This window comes from Patella vulgata, chromosome 4 (genome assembly GCF_932274485.2).
Source record: "Patella vulgata chromosome 4, xgPatVulg1.2, whole genome shotgun sequence".
Lineage (NCBI taxonomy): Eukaryota > Metazoa > Mollusca > Gastropoda > Patellidae > Patella > Patella vulgata.
This window is the reverse complement of record NC_065882.2, coordinates 80098993-80116212: the sequence shown is the minus strand read 5'-3', so window position 1 is coordinate 80116212 and position 17220 is coordinate 80098993. Positions and strand designations below refer to the sequence as shown.

Genomic DNA, 17220 nt, shown 5'->3' with positions numbered 1-17220 from the left:
AGCTCAGTTAAAACCTATAGAAACTATTCTAAAACTAAGATCAGAATAAACGATCCAAAATGGTTGGTCGCTAAATTGCTGCGGGACGTGCTTGTAAAATCAAGAGACAGCGACGCTACGGGCTAATCGTATATCGAATTCTAATGGCCAAGGGATCTTTTACGTGCATGCCAATGTGTACACGGGGCCTTGGTTTCTCGTCCCATCCGAACTACTGGACAGCTGTCCCGATGAACTTTTTCGGCCAACACTATTGCTCGACCCCGTCATTGGATTAGTATTTAGTCCAAAAACAAAACAAACACACAAATATATGCAAAATATATAATAACGTTGAAAGTTTCCATTTACAAAAGATGCATATTAATCAATTCTCATCGTAAAACTTAAATTAACGTATTTTTTTAATATCATAATTATATATATGTGTACATACATACAAACTAGTTTTAATTAGAACAGATTGAACAAAAAAACCTCAATTACTTCTATGAAAAAATATGGTTAAGTGTAAACTAATTACCTTAAATGATAATCAATTTTAACAACCCCAAAGATCCCTGTCTATCGTATTCTAACTAGATACATAAATGTTTGGGGGTGTGGGGGGTTGCTTGATTCAAATTTCAATTTTAATTCTTGATGTCATTAGTTGGGTTAAAATAGAAAACAAGACGATAATCTTCTCTTAGACACCATAACAGTCGAATATATGTTACTGATATTGTATTATAAACCCCAGGACGAAACATCTAGTAATTGTATAGTTGTTTATACAATGATGGTTTAAATTGTATTATAATTACTGATTAAAAATATGACACAATGCTATCGAATACAGTTTTACTGAACAACGTTTTTAACTAGGATGTTCGAGTCTTTATGTCAAGCAAGGGTTGTCCAGTAATAAACAATAATTGTAATCAACCGAATTTTGACCTGTGTATTGAGAAGTTTGATATAAATCATTAAATGACGAATCTCCGCCATCCGATAGGCTAGAGAATTTATTATAGGCCTGTTACGTGAATAATGTCTAAATATTATATAATATTTGAAGCCCAAATAAAGACCTTCAACACGTGTAGACCTTCAACATGTGTGAAGAATCTGGTGTTTATTTCAGGGCTTTTGTTATAATTGGTTGATCACTGATCAGGTGATCCGTAGTAACCAATAATTTCTTGTGTTGTAGATTACAGGTTTTATTGATCTGATCAGTCAGGTTGCCATGGTTTTACTTTAATTTATAATTTCAAAATCTATATATAGAGAGAATGGGGTTTAACGTCCACTCGACACAAACTAGGTCATTTCGGGACTAACACATAGTTCAATTTTATTTCAATAATTAGCTTGTGCGTAGGGGTCTTTAGCAGTGGGAGGAAACCGGAGGACCCGGAGAAAACCCGCGAGGTTGGACAGGCGACCCTACTCCTTGTCACGTACAACCGGGGAATCGAAACCCCGCTAGTTGCAAAATCCATATAAATCATGATTTCTTTTCGTGAACATTGTTACAGAAGAATTTGAATTGAATGAGCTTAAGCTTATAAATAAACTGTTTATAAAGAACTTAATTAAAATTTGACTACGGGTGTATCACATAAGTTAAAATATTATTATAATAATCGTCATATCTGATGACAAAATGAAAACACAAAATGTTTACTAACTACTAAACTTTAAAAGTCATTCAATTATCTCCGCCATTTTATAAATCTACTTCTCATTCTTTCTCACTGTTTCATTCAACATATACAAATAGTGATATATCTGTATTAAACAGAAAACAAAATCAAGATATATAATTTACATTTGACAAAACGATCAAAGAATCTGCTGAAATTCTGCAAAACATTTGAAGCATAGAAATATAAATTTAAACAAAAGCAAATAACATATTCATATTGATAAATATTGCCAAACCTAGGACGCAATTTACACGTATATAAACAAACTTATTGGAAAAATACATTTTATACGAAAATGCAAAATAGCTAAGCAATTGAACTGAATTTGGGACCACGCTTATTGCTTAGAGCTAGGGTTTAAAGGTGATCTTTGTTTTAAATAATTATTTATTTAAAGTAGAGATTTAATATCCCCATAGAATTCACCAAATAAGGGGATTAAAAATGAGACTAATGTTGCTAGTTTATGTAACATAATTTAGACTATAAATTGCTGAGAAGGAATGTCGTCACATCCGCTGCCCGTTATAGATTTGATCAATGATTTTCTGACAATGAAGGTGGAACATTCAACCTCGACTATTTCAATTATTTTTAATCAAATCAGCAACTACTTCCAATGCTTGTTGACAGTTGGGAATAAACAATACACAGTGATTCCATGGAACAGTTGAAACGTCAAGGGAATTGTATAAACAATGTTTGTCATTTCTAAAACATTATTTCAACGAAAACCTTGGTCTTGTCGGAAGTTCTTTTTTCTTGGTAAGGTTCCAAGAGGATAACAACCTATACTACTGTAGCTGTTCACTCAATCCCCGAAATGATCAGAACATCACTGAAATTCCAATAATTGTGAGCTAACCTTAATTTGACACTATAGTTTAGCAGTGGATATTTGCTAATAATTTAACATTGCTGTATTATTTACTTATAACCACATAGCTACATAAAACAAAGTTGAAGATATGCATAGAATAATATGGAATGTTTAAAGAACTTTATTGCCGATTGACTTACAATACTTATTTCAGTGAACTTCCAAAAACAATACTCCAAAAAAGTCAGAAATTGAGTTCAAAATAATCCCAATCCAAAGTATCCTTCCAATAAGCACTCAAATTTCACACCGCTATATCTAATTGTCTTTGTTTATAACAAAAACGTAATTCCAATGTTACTAAGTATTAATTGTTTTAGCGCGACTTTACTTAACTGAATAACATAATTTGAGGTTACCGTCATATTTTATTGGTTTTGTAGCACTGAAATATAGTACTTGGACCATCTGGCATATCGGGGCTTATATATAAGAAATGAGTTCTTTACAAATTGAGAACAAGTTTTAAAATGGTGGAAAGAATATATGATCAAATTACCTATAGGCTATACTGATAGAAGAATGGTGGACCGGAAGTGTATATTAATTGTTCATGCACATAGTTCTCACTATTGGCCTTGTTATATTTATTTACAACTGCGATTAGAAGGACAGAAGGTTAGAAATTCAAATATATTCCAAAGAGAAATATATTCCAGGGATTCCTGTTCCGAGGTTAGAAATTTAAATAAAATCCCACGAGAGAAATATATTAGATTTCAATTCATATCGATCTGTCTGCTTGGTTTCGGTAAATATAACTTTTATTCTTCGGTAAAACTAATAGTCTTTTTATCCACCTGGTCAAAAAGTAAAATTTGTTGATGACTGTCGTTTGAACGTTTCAGTTTTATACAGTTGATACATTAAAGATAATGTCATTTACATGTATATTAATAATACGCCTATTAAAACCCTTTAAACCCCAGAAAATGAATGAAAACAAAAATAAGAATAAACAAAATAAGAAACATCAAACTCCTACTCCGTATCACGTGATAAATTACATGAATATTTATTAGAACAAAAATTCGAAAGGATAACTTGTTTCAAGCGAAAAAACGTTTGAAATGAAATAAAAAAAAATCCTATTTTTAAATAGGATTCCAGACACAGAAACGTTAAGTACAAAATGTTGTTTCTTATTCTTGATAATACTTGTCCGGATTATCTAGTCTGTTAACTCAGACTTGATCACCAAGACCTTTAATGTATGTATGTAATGTAATTACATTTTATATATGACAACTATCTGTACATAAGGAACCCATTCACTTATACATGTCTATATATATATATATATCTATATTTAGCATTGAGACCCTCTCATAGGTCAGAATACATGGAATAGTTTATCATGGAGATGGCAGCCACCGAACTCATTTAAATAAACCGGAAGTAGTTAAGTGGCTTTTGAATAATCACAGTAATATTTTTTTTCTCTAAACAAGTATTAAACGGAATATTATTTGCCCAAATTATAAAATAATACATGATTCAGTGGCTCTAATGTATCATAGTTTCAACTCTTATATTCTGTATCATCAATAAAATTAACACATTCCAATTTTCTCACATTTGAGAAGTTACTTTTGCTTTATTTTATTCACTTCCGGTTCTGTACCTTTCATTGCACACTTTAAATCATCACAATTCATCTTCCTGTAAGACATCCATCTTTAAAATGGACCGTGACCGTATTCTAAAACTGGTGTAACAACGTCACGAAATCACGTGATTAGTGGTCATTCAATGATGGACCCATCCGCCATTAAGACATGACAAATCAGCCGTCACCAAGGACACGTATCTGCGTCAGTACATTTTACACTGTTCGATTGTTGAAGAAGCCATGTTGTAGACAACTCGAACATTTTGATGGACAATAAACGGACAGTATTTAAATTATTCCCGAAACACATACGAATAGTTGTTGTTGCTTTTCATCAATTCCATTACTTTCTTCACGAGTTGATTAGAGGTTGTTAACACCAGTTTTACAATATCTCCCATCAAATTTTCATTGTGTTTGAAAGTCTTGGATATGTGTTCCAAATATCCAAATATATTTCACATGACGCCATTCATTAATAGTTTAAAACAAGTAGGCGTATATTTTAACAGCACTACTATGAAGTGTCTTGTAAAAATATTTCATAAACGTCACTTAGTTGCGATTTACTTCTAGTTTCCAATCAACCAATGAATGTACTACAAATTACAACTAAAACAGGTTTTCGTTTACAACCAGTTTTAGTTTTGGATGGACATATATACAAATGAGTTGCATCAGGTGGAGGCACAGTATGTAACGTCGATTCTGATTGGTCAGGACGGAAGCTATTTTTAGACATCAACTTCGTCATCATTAGGATTCCCCGCTACACGTGCACATAAACAAAATGAAATTATTATTCCTAAGATCTGTAAGAAAAAAATAAAGTAAGTTATTGCATTAGACATCGATCTACAGGACGGAAAATCGTGCACGTAAAAGATCCCCTGACAGTTGGAATTCGATATAAGAGTATGTCAAACCAAATTCACAAAAACCTGATATCAAGTGTCCATTTGTGTGTGAGAGAGAGAGAGAGAGAGAGGGGGGGGGGGAGAGAGGTAGAGATTTAACGTCCACTCGACACAAACTAGGTCATTTCGGGACTAACATATTATGGTTTAATTTTATTTCAATAATTCGTTTGCGCGTAGGGGTCTTTAGCAGTGGGAGGAAACCGGTTTAATTTTATTCCAATAATTCGTTTGCGCGTAGGGGTTTTAAGCAGTGGGAGGAAACCGGAGGACCCGGAGAAAATCCACTAGGTTGGACAGGCGACCCCACTCCTCGTCACGCACAACCGGGGCTTCGAAACCACGCCAGTTGACTCAATGATAGGTCTTATGATACAGCGCGCACGTGCTAACCATTCGGCCATCCCTTCCTCCCCGTGTCCATTTGTAAAATAATAATTTTCAAACTTATAAAACTTACTAGAAACAGAGGTACAACAGCAGCGACGAGTCCTATAACTATGGAATATTGATCCAGATATTCTACTAATTTATCATAGCAACCCTGAAACACAAAACAAAAATAACTGAATGGTGTGTAACGTCTCGTCAAAACAATACAATAAGGGTTGGCTACTTCGGTCTGTGTGTATAATATATATATATATATATTCATATAAATAAGGGGTTTGTACTTGGGTCTGTATATAAATAAGGGGCTAATTATTACTTGGGTCTGTATATAAATAGGGGGCTAATTATTATTTGGGTCAGTATATAAATTAATGGGTTTTTATTACTTGGGTCTGTATATACATGTTCTTTTTTATTACTTAGGTCTGTATATAAATGAAGGGTTTCTTATTACTTGGGTCTGTATATACATGTTCTTTTTTATTACTTAGGTCTGTATATAAATGATGGTTGTTTATTACTTGGGTCTGTATATAAATGAAGGGTTTGTAATAACTTGGGTCTGCATATTAATAAAGGGTTTGTAATAACTTGGGTCTGCATATTAATAAAGGGTTTGATATTACTTGGGTCTGCATATTAATAAAGAGTTTCTTATTACTTAGGTCTGTATATAAATTAATAGTCTTTTATTACTTGGTTCTGAATATACATGTTTTTTATTACTTAAGCCTGTATATAAATGAAGGGTTTGTTATTACCTGGGGCTGTATATAAATAAAGGGTTTGTAATAACTTGGGTCTGCATATAAATAAAGGGTTTCTTATTACTTGGGTATGTATATCAATAAAGTGTCGGTTATTACTTTGGTCTGTATATAAATAAGGGGTTAATTATTACTTATGCTCGTATATGCACAATGAGTTATTTCGGTCTGTATATACATAAAGTGTTAGTTACTTGGGTCTGTATATGCATAAAGTGTTAGTTACTTGGGACTGTATATACATAAAGTGTTAGTTACGTGGGTCTGTATATACATAAAGTGTTAGTTACTGGTGTCAGTAATACACAAAGTGTTGGTTACTCGGATCTGTATATACATAAGTGTTAGTTACTGGGGTCTGTAATACATAAAGAATTAGTTACTTAGGCATGTATATACATAAAGCGTTGGTTATTTGGGCCTGTATATACATAAAGAATTAGTTACTTGGGTACGTATTTACATAAAGAATCAATTACTTGGGTTTGTGTGTACATAGAAAGGCGAGTTACTCACGTCTGTATATAAATAAGGGTTTCTTTGTCTAAAGTCTGGGTTAAAATGATTAAGATGATTTGGTGCCCCTTTAAAATATTCTTGTCCAGTACACAAAGCAATACCTCCATCTGCACAACAACTTTCTGGTACTTGTAATCCTGTCGCACCAGGCTCTTTAATAATAATAATAATAATAATAATATGGGCGATGAGATAAATAATAATCATAATCATATGGGCGATGAAAATAATAATAATAATAGTCATATGGGCAATAAAAATAATAGTCATATGGGCGATGAAAAAAATAATACTCATAATAATATGGGAGATGAAAATAATAACGATAGGTTGCCAGGCAACGAAACATACGCCCACAGCAGCTAAATCGTCCGAGTGGTTGACAAGAGTTGTCGCATATTTATTCCTTTGTAGGTAATTGGGGCCTTTACAAGACTTTGGAAGTAGTTTACCGAAATTGTTGAAATTTGACAGGCTTTTTCTCGTTTCACTAATTTAAATAATGCACATATATTTCATACAGATCGGATGATCACTTTTGTAATTCAAACATTCACAGGGTTCACAAAGTAAAACAAGGATCATAACTCTAGAAATAATTGACGGAAATTGCTGAAATTCAATAGACCACTGTTTCACAAATTTTAATGATGCATATAAATTTCATACATATTGGATGATAACATTCACCAATCGAGACAAGGTTGAACAAATGGAAACAAGGGCCATAACTCTAGAAGTAATTATTGTAAATTGATTCACTATTTTAAATAATGCATATAAATTTCAGTAAGATCGAATGATAACTTTTGACGTTAGAGCGTTCACAAGGATCACTATAGTGAAACAAGGGCAATAAGTCTAGTTGTCATAAACAGAAATTGCTGAAATTCAATGGGCTTCTTCGTTTCATTAATTTAAATAATGCATATAAATTTCAGGAAGATCGGATGATAACTTTTGGCGTTGGAGCGTTCACAAGGTTCAATAAAGTGAAACAAGGGCCATAAATCTAGACGGACGGACCGGGGCGACGGCAATATACGTCCACATTTCAATGTCGGCGTATAAAAAATAAACAGGGCGATGTTAGGACAACCTACCGAACTGTCCTATACTACTTTCGCATTGGGAGCCCGTCAACATAACACCTTCAAGTGGCACACTCAAAACACTATTACAATGATTAGCCATTTTATGAACTTTAAATTTTTTTATCCATAAATTCATCCCTTTTTTAACACAATTTTGTTTTAATAATTACTTTTGACATGGAAATTAGAAATATAGAACATCACTTACTATTTCGTTCTTTAAAATACCACATCGTATTTAAATTATAAAATGACCAGGAATCTGTAGAAGTTACATTCCCAGACACACCACAACATTTTAACTATAATATATAAACAATTTTATATTTAAATAACACATAGGTTGGCAAGTAACGAAATTTTAGATATAATATGTAGATAAGTTTATATTTAAATAACAAAGGTTGGCAAGCAACGAATCATACGCCCACCAGCAAAATTCCGTTTATTTAGGTTGTCACAAAGTCGGAAACAAATTTTAAAACTTTGACTGGATGACAGGGGTGATTTGGAGTTTTTTGAAATTACAATTTTAAAGAATTGGAGTCTTTAGTTAGGGTGATAACAATATATCCCGGCAAGTAATAGATGCATGACTTTGATAGATTTCGTTTCTGTTACTAATCAGTATTTTTCTTTTCTCCTAAAACTCGATTACAAGATTTTGATATGATAGTAACATGTGGGACACAACCGACTCAAGATGAACATGGCACAAATCTTTTTTTTTTAAAAAAAAAAAATTCAGAACAGAAATGACAAATGACTTTTAAAAAAAACCCCAAGGATAAACGTCCATTCAACAGGTCATTCTGGGCCCAAAATGATAAAACACTATTTCCAGAATGGGTTTTTAACAATGTTATGAAACAAGAGGTGATATATTAATGATAATTGAGTAACTTGCCCTTCTCTGCATGGCATCCCACGCTTCTGTTACTCTTCTATGTTGTGCATTACTTCTGACATCCAAACCATAACTTTCTGTTAAACTATTCCTCATTCTAAACTTTATGTTTGCTGTTAGCTGAAAGCCAAACAAACCGAAAACATCACTACCACAGGTATAACAGAGCATTTTACATTTGAAGACTGCACATAGCCAACAGGTATAACAGAGCATTTTACATTTGAAGACTGCACATAGCGAACAGATTGGTTTTTTTTAAAGAACATGTGTAACGACTCCCTATCTTGTAAACGTATAAACCGGTATATAGGTATAAAGGGGGATTTTACATTTAAAGAAATGAAATGAAATGGAGTTTAACGTCCTACTGTTCTGCTCCTAACCTGGGCTAATGAAGACGGGCATACGCCATACAGTGTGCTATGAGGGAAATTTTGCCCGGACAGCGGCACTACGGCCTACTCTTATATCGAATTCCAACTGCCAAGGGATCTTTTACGTGCACGCCAATGTGTACACGGGACCTCGGTTTTTCGTCCCATCCGAACGACTAGACAGCTTTCCTTGTCAGCCCCTCCGTCCTGCATCACTGACAAGGGAGAACCACGCCGGAAAATCTGGATGAACTTTCTCGGCCAATGCAGGGATCGAACACCCGACCTCCAGGCTAGCGAGCTAGCGTCTTACCCACTTAGCCACGTGATCCCCTTTACATTTAAAGAATTCGCGAACAAATGTTGTAACGAGAGAGAGAGAAATGGGGTTTAACGTCCACTCGACACAAACTAGGTCATTTCGGACTAACATATGGTTTAATTTTATTTCAATAATTCGCTTGCGCGTAGGGGTCTTTAGCAGTGGGAGAAAACCGGAAAACCCGGAGAAAACCCACGAGGTTGGACAGGCGACCCTACTCCTTGTCACGTACAACTGGGGATTCGAAACCACGCCAGCCGACTCAATGACAGACTTTATGATACAGCGCGCGCACGCTAACCATTCAGCCATCAAACCCCCCATTTTGTAAAGAACCTTGGTAACGACATCCCTCCTCATATAGACCGATTGTCATGCCCGTATTATTGTCATAATTCAGACATAACTTTTGGCTGCAGATCATTTGCCTATAATGCAGCACATACATGGAACTCTCTGCCACTACATCTACGGACTGCTCCATCTTTAAGCATCTTCAAACAAAAACTCAAAACTTACTTGTTTCAGTGTTCATAATTATAACTGTTTCCTGTAAACTTTGTTAGCGCTTTGAGCAAACAGTACTGTTTGGAGTTTAGCGCTTTATAAGAACCCTTATTATTATTATTATTGTGTCAATTGTTGGTCGCCATATCATCAGTAAATTGTCACATTATATTGCGATTGCTCATTAATATTGCTGAACAATATGATTATAAAGAAGTAATAGAAACCACTTACCACTGCCCGGAAGAAGAATGCGAGACCACATGCCACACCCAGTAAAATAAACACTATAGCTAAAGTTGTTCCATACTGAAAATAAGATATAAATAAATATAAAACTCACTGATAATATTATATTGGGTGAAATGAAAGTTAAAATGTTAATAGACATTTAAGATATAATTTAGGTATATTTACTACACGCACGTTAATCAATAATACGGCATTGTAAATGAAATGAAATGGGGTTAAACGTCCTACTGTTCTGCTTCGGCTGGGCTAAAGAAGAAAGGCATACGCCATACAGTGTTCTATGATGGATATTTTGCCCGCGCAGCAGCACTATGGCCTACTCTTATATCGAATTCCATCTGCTAAGGAATCTTTTACGTGTATGCCAATGTATACACGGGTTCATGGTGTTTTGTCCCATCCAAACGACTAGACAGCTGTCCTTGTCAGGCCCTCCGCCCTGCTTTAATTCGTTGTAGGAATAATTTTCTTTAAAATCGATTCTTATTATGCACACAGTGAAATATCTACTTTGAGAATAGACCTCTGCCATACATGACAGTCATATTGACAAATGCTTTTCTATTCCGTTTTGGGGGAACTAGCGTGGTTTCGATTCCCCGGTTGTACGTGACAAGGAGTTGGGTCGACTGTCCAACCACGTGGGTTTTTTCCCAGTCCCGCTGTTTCCTCCCTTTGCTAAAGATCCCTACGCGAAAACGACTTCTGGATATAATTGAAACATATATGTTAGTCCCGAAATGACCTGGTTTGTGTCTAGTGGACGTTAAACCCTATTTTTTCTTCTCTCTCTCTCTATTCTCTTTTACATCTTTCATACACAAAAAGACTGAAAAAAACATTTTCAATTTTATTAAATAATGTTGATTTCTATATAGACTGGCAATTTTACGTAAAGAAAAATTAAACTTACAAATGATAAAACACATTTATCCTCCCGTATGGTCCCACAGCAGCCACAAAACGCCAGCAGCGCCACCGCACCACCACCAGCTATTAATAGGTATGTCGTCACTTCATACAGCTGATTTCCTACAATAGGTGTCACTTTTCGGGCACTGAAATCAGTTACCAATAGAAATATTCCAACACCCAGAGCCGCACATCCTATAACCTGCAATACAAGACAACAGAAAATACAGGAAAACTGCACAACAAATGCAAGACAGGACAAACAAGTAGGGGATGGTAACTAACATCGAGTCAACTTTAAAGGTAACATAAATCTGGTAATTTCTATTTCTTAGATTACGTGTGCAATGTTGTAAAAATTAATGGTGGCAACACCAATTTAGAGGGCCTGAGAATTTATTACACTGATTTGGACCGGAAAACATGAAATATATGATCAACATATTTGCGATCTAAACATAATGAAATGGTGTGAAATGTCCTACTGTTCACCTGCACCATCGGTCCTCCTTAGAATGTTCGCAGTACATCCTGTTGCAATCAGAGCTAAGGTTTGGCTCACCCGAGTTTTACCAGACCAAGCTAACACCAAGGCAAAACGGTGTTGTTCACTAAACAAACCTTATGATATTAATAGGGTAACATACGACATTAATAGAAGAATTCGAACTAGAGCACCACTTGCCAAGATACAAACATTATAACATAAGACATTAATAGAAGAATTCGAAAGAGAGCACCACTTGCCAAGATACAAACATTATAACATAAGACATTAATAGAACAATTCGAACTAGAGCACCACTTACCAAGATACAAACATTATAACAATGCAATGTTCCTCTCAAACATGTCGTACAGCCATCTTCAGTTCGACGATTACTTCGTGTTCGGTAATCATCAGTAGTATCACGTGACGTCCGGGATGATTTTCGTCTTAATGGCTGCAAAATAAAAGATGAAAACATAAATATAAGTTGAAGACGCATTACTTAAACCGAACGACTTTTATTCAGAAAACTTCTCCGTTGTTTAGAAATATAAATCATGTTCACAAATGTTATTTTTGTTTACATACAAGCATCGACATTAGTAATTGCGTTTTTTCCGATCATGCGTGTCATATTTTTCTGATGTTTGAGAAGACCTGGGAAATGATGTGATGCTTGCGAAGTGCATATTTGAGAATTGCATTTGTTTGAATTGGATTCGTGTGTGATGCTTGTGGTTTGCACTTGCTTATTGTATTTACGTGAGAATGAGAGTTACATTTGTATGAGAAGTGAGATCTGTATTTGTCTGACGCGTGTGGGTCGCACTTGGCTGATGCTTGTCGATTGCATTTTGTCTGATATTTGAGAACTGCATTTGTCTGATGCTTATAACAGTATTTAAAAATGTAATTCATCGATGAATTGTTGTTGATGCGGGAATTTAGTTGTATTCCCCCGCCGTCAAATGCATGTGAAATATTTATTTGATGTATGATTAACATACCATTTCTGATTTTGTTTGTATTATCATCTTTATAATATTGACCAATTACGGCTTGATCGATCAGTAATTTCGGATTTTGTTTGAATTAACATCTTTATAATATTGACCAATTACGTCTTGATCGATCAGTAAATTTATCGTGTTTGATTACCAGTCATAAAGATATAATTCGAATGATTACAACGTTTAGATATGCTGATACCTCTGGTGTATCTAAACCGGCCATATTAACAATTAGTGAATTCAACTAAGACAAAGTTAAATCTCAAAGGAAATACATCTGGTCAATTCAATCTCTGTCAGTCCAGGAAAGATTTCCGAATTTCCCCAGGTATTCAAATAAATCAATTGAAAGTCCTCTCGATTACCCAGATAAATACATGTTGTAAATAATAACGATTTGATAGAAATCTTCCGAGTGATTCCATGACAAGACTAAAACCAGTTATCAAGTCAAAATTCTTATCTCAGAACTTTGAAAAAATTTCTTAGAAATTGAGGAGAAGAGATTTACTAAATATCCCCTGTTTTATTACAGTGTATTTTTTTTTACTCGAGAATTAAACCGTTTCGAAATTTACGAGATAAGTGTATGTTGATGCTAATTAGTCGTGTTTTATTACATCTATGGAGATTGAAATCTGATAATGATATCGATGATCAGCTTCCAGGAGTTTTATGAATATTTCGTAATTCTCATCTAGGAATTCAGATCTGTTTTGAAATATATAAGATCATAAGATAATTGGCTAACCAACATTCAATTACATGTAGTTTATCATTACAAATGAGGCGGATTGGGTGGCCCAATGGTTAGCACGTGTGTGTTGTATCATAAGGTCTGTCATTGAGTCAACTGGCGTGGTATCGATTCCCCGATTGTACGTGACAAGGAGTAGGGTTGCCTGTCCCTCCGGTTTCCCGCCACTGCTAAAGACCCCAACACGCAAGCGAATTATTGAAATAAAATTGAACCATGTGTTGGTCCCGAAATGACCTAGTTTGTGTCGAGTGGACGTTAAACCCCATCTCTCTCTCTCGATTACAAATGAGTTGTAAAATATTCATATAAATCTGTTAAAGATTCTAAAATAAATGCAACAACCTAGAATCGTTTAGAAATAAAAAGGGGTTTATCTCCTAGCTTTGTTCGGCACCTACCAAGCCGGCCAATGAAAACGTGCTTCAATCGGTTTGATTATCGCCTTAATCTGAACCAAACACGAATCCTATTCCGTCTCGAATTTCGGTTAATGTTTGTTTGTGAAAGCGAGATCCTGGGAAAGCTTTACAAAGAGAGATCAAATTAATATCTGTATTTAAGAAGATAGTTTATCGATTTGTCTAACTAGGTAGTCAAATTTTGATAATAGAGAAATACTTTGTTGCAATGACAGAGGCCTTGACTTGAAGAGAGCATTATCCATCCGTCTAGAATTTAATACATATATTTAATGTTGCCAGTGTTTCATTTAACATGCAAGTCAGTGTCCGCCGTAACCTTGTCATTGAGTCAACTGGCGTGGTTTCGATTCCCCGATTGTACGTGACAAGGAGTAGGGTCGCCTGTCCAACATCGTGGCTTTTCTCCGGGTCCTCCGATTTCCTCCAACTGCTAAAGACCCCTACGTGCAAGCAAATTATTGAAATCAAACTGAACCATATCTCAGTTCCGAAATGACCTAGTTAGTATCGAGTGGACGTTAAACCCCATTTCTATCTGTCTCCCCTCTCTCTCTCTCGCTTTCGTAAGTCACTTGGGGGAAAACAAATCCCATTTAGAATTTACAGTAACACCTAAAAAGAATTACTGAACTGAAAGTTAAAAAAAATGTCGATGGCTTACTTTTTGTTCCTTTTGTTCTTTTTGCTTCTTATAAAGAAGCCTGTAGCACGAGACTAAATCCTTGAATATCACGTCCATAGTTACCATTAGGCACAGGAATGATAAGATAATGTTTACTGCTTTATTTCGGAAACCAAGTCAACAACTTCGTACACAGTCGAATTGTTACATTTATTGTATTTTGTTCGTGTCTTTCAATTTGTCAATTATTCTAGTTTAAAGCGTTTTCAATTAATCAATTTATCTCATTATATAGAACACATTAAACATGTGTCATAATATCACAATTGCAGAATATCACATTACTAAAGGTGTACATCCGTTAATCACATTACAAGGAAGTCTGGTGGAATAGTCTTATTCATCACCCAGGTGATTTATATGCGCCCGAATACAAACGTATGTGTCTTAGCAATATAATAGCATTTGTTATTATAATATATGAAAGAGGTTATAGATTACCGGTGTGTACCTACAGGTACTCCAAACATCACTTCCACAAAAACAGACCACATAGGTACTTCAACCACTACGTCCACAAACACAGATCACACAAAAGCAAACCTTGTGTAGTTAAGTTTATTTTTAAAGTAAATTGAACAGTTAGAAAGTATGAGTTGGGTTTAATCTGTAAATAAAGCTATATTGATATTCTCAAACTCCGATTCTTCCTCGATCAATACTGAAACATCATCATTCAATATTCTCTGAGAATGAACTAAGTTAAAATATTGAACGATGTCTTTGTCAGATTTCATTTGACAGATATCCCACCCAACATAACTATTTTATTATTAGTCCATGATCATTTAACTGAACATCGTCGATCAAATTGCTATGACATGCACTTGTTTCTTTGTATCAATTCCATATTTACGATACAAAACAACATATTATTCTGATAGTTCAACCATAAACTGAATATTCACAATCTGTTTAAAACTTAAATTTAAAATTCCATTGCTATCAACTAAGTCAATTGATCATTGGTAGTTTCAGATTTTTAACAACAAATGTTTGGCGTTCTCAGATAAAACAGCATCAACAACGAAAGACCACAAGTTTGTTTTTCAGAACATCTAATGAGCAATTAAACAAGAAGAGTTTTAACTTTCAAGACTTAAACACATATCCAATTCTTCGCCAAAATTTCACTACAAATTGACCAAACCACACATTCAAAGGTTGGCGTATTCGAATTGAAGATCGGTGTCATAGACACATTCATTCAAACTGTAAAACATGAGACAAAATACATACAAGACCATCTTCTTTGACAGGGTGTATAATGCTACTCTAGAAAGACTGAGCATACCTTGATAACAGAAAGAGAATATATAGCCAGAGTAATAAGACTGTAAATCATCTCTGATCAGTGAAAGATTTCAAAGATTACCAGGAACCGTCAGCATGGAAAGAACTCAACCAAATTATCCACCTTGTAATTCTGTTGACTTAAAGTAACCAGCTCTTGTATCAATTAGTTCGTCTCTTTACATCAATAAAACCCGAGAAATCATCTCCAGTAGGTCTTCCCCGACTTCTATAGGATTTACACACCGAGTTAAACAGCCTACTAGCCAATTACTACAGCCACTGTCCAAATTTCCTCTAAAATCCTTCCACCTATTATACACTTTTATCCCGCTAAAAGCACCAGACGAAAATAGATCCTCCATCTTTGATTGTGAATATCATTAATTAGCTCTGACAGAACCAAGATCTTTCGATAAATTACATTATTATCGATGAAACTTAAAACTTAAAATCTCAACGTTTTTTTTCCTCGTTCCCAACGTCTTGTCGATCGATTAATGTAATTCCCTTAAAAAATCACAAAATCGTGATTTAGTTGCCTCGGTAAAAACGGATTTGAGATTCACGAAGAAAAAATCGCAAAGTGTTAAGAAGTTAAGTGAACAAAAGCAAGTGATGGAAATAGCTTAACAGTTCCCTTTCAGTGAGGCTTAAATCAGTTTCCATCCGTTTATGAAATTAAACTTCCAGAATGCAAATTAACGGTTTTATTTATTTTAAATTTCAGAATGAAAATTTACTTACACCGTCTCAATGTTTAAAATAATAAAGTACATGTAATATTGAAATACACTAGGGGCTTTGTGTGTGTGTTGGGGGGATAATATTTCCCTTTGAAAGTAACCATCGCTGGGTCGTACACGAGCAGTGTATGCTTAAAATTTACAACCCCGAATTAACCGTTCTCTTCATTCAAAGTATGCCGGTGAATTAAACCCCGTTCAAAACTAAATTCTACAAACCGACCAAGAAAACCGTGTCCATTACTGTCAATCTTTACTGTGGATCTTAAAACCATAGCTGTTAAAACAATGCTCATCTTAAGATCTGTGAAACTGTAATTCGACTCTAAAACGCCATCAACTATACGCACATCAGTACAATATCTGAAAAGGTAGGGGAATCGAGCACTTTCCACGATTAAAAAGGTGTATATTTTCCTCCTAAAACATCATCAGTAAAATGGTGTGAAAAGGTTGGGGAATAAACAATTTCCACGATAACAAAACGTGTACAATTTGCCCTTAAAATACTAACAACTCTATGCCCATCAGTAAAATGACGTGAAGAGGTCGGGGGATCAAACAAGTTCCGAGATAAAAAAAAATGAAAGAATGAGGAAAGATAGAGTAAAGTGTTAAAGAGATCAATATAAAGGAAACATCTAGATTTACTAATGTTCTGGGA

General features: G+C 34.7%; 1 protein-coding gene across 5 annotated transcripts in view; it reads right to left on the bottom strand.

Moving 5' to 3' along the window:
* Positions 1–310: 310 nt before the first annotated feature.
* The window catches only part of LOC126819625 (tetraspanin-9), a 143606-nt gene continuing 126696 nt past the window's right edge, over positions 311–17220 (bottom strand). For all 5 annotated transcript variants that reach the window (XM_050547755.2, XM_050547756.2, XM_050547753.2 and 2 more), the window contains 8 exons: positions 11963–12097; positions 11155–11355; positions 10224–10298; positions 8784–8903; positions 8085–8178; positions 6780–6934; positions 5564–5647; positions 311–4998 (listed from right to left, as the gene is read on the bottom strand). In XM_050547755.2, the coding sequence (XP_050403712.1) occupies positions 4921–4998; positions 5564–5647; positions 6780–6934; positions 8085–8178; positions 8784–8903; positions 10224–10298; positions 11155–11355; positions 11963–12097 (942 nt within the window). In that variant the 3' untranslated portion in view covers positions 311–4920. The remainder of the gene's footprint in view (positions 4999–5563; positions 5648–6779; positions 6935–8084; positions 8179–8783; positions 8904–10223; positions 10299–11154; positions 11356–11962; positions 12098–17220) is intronic.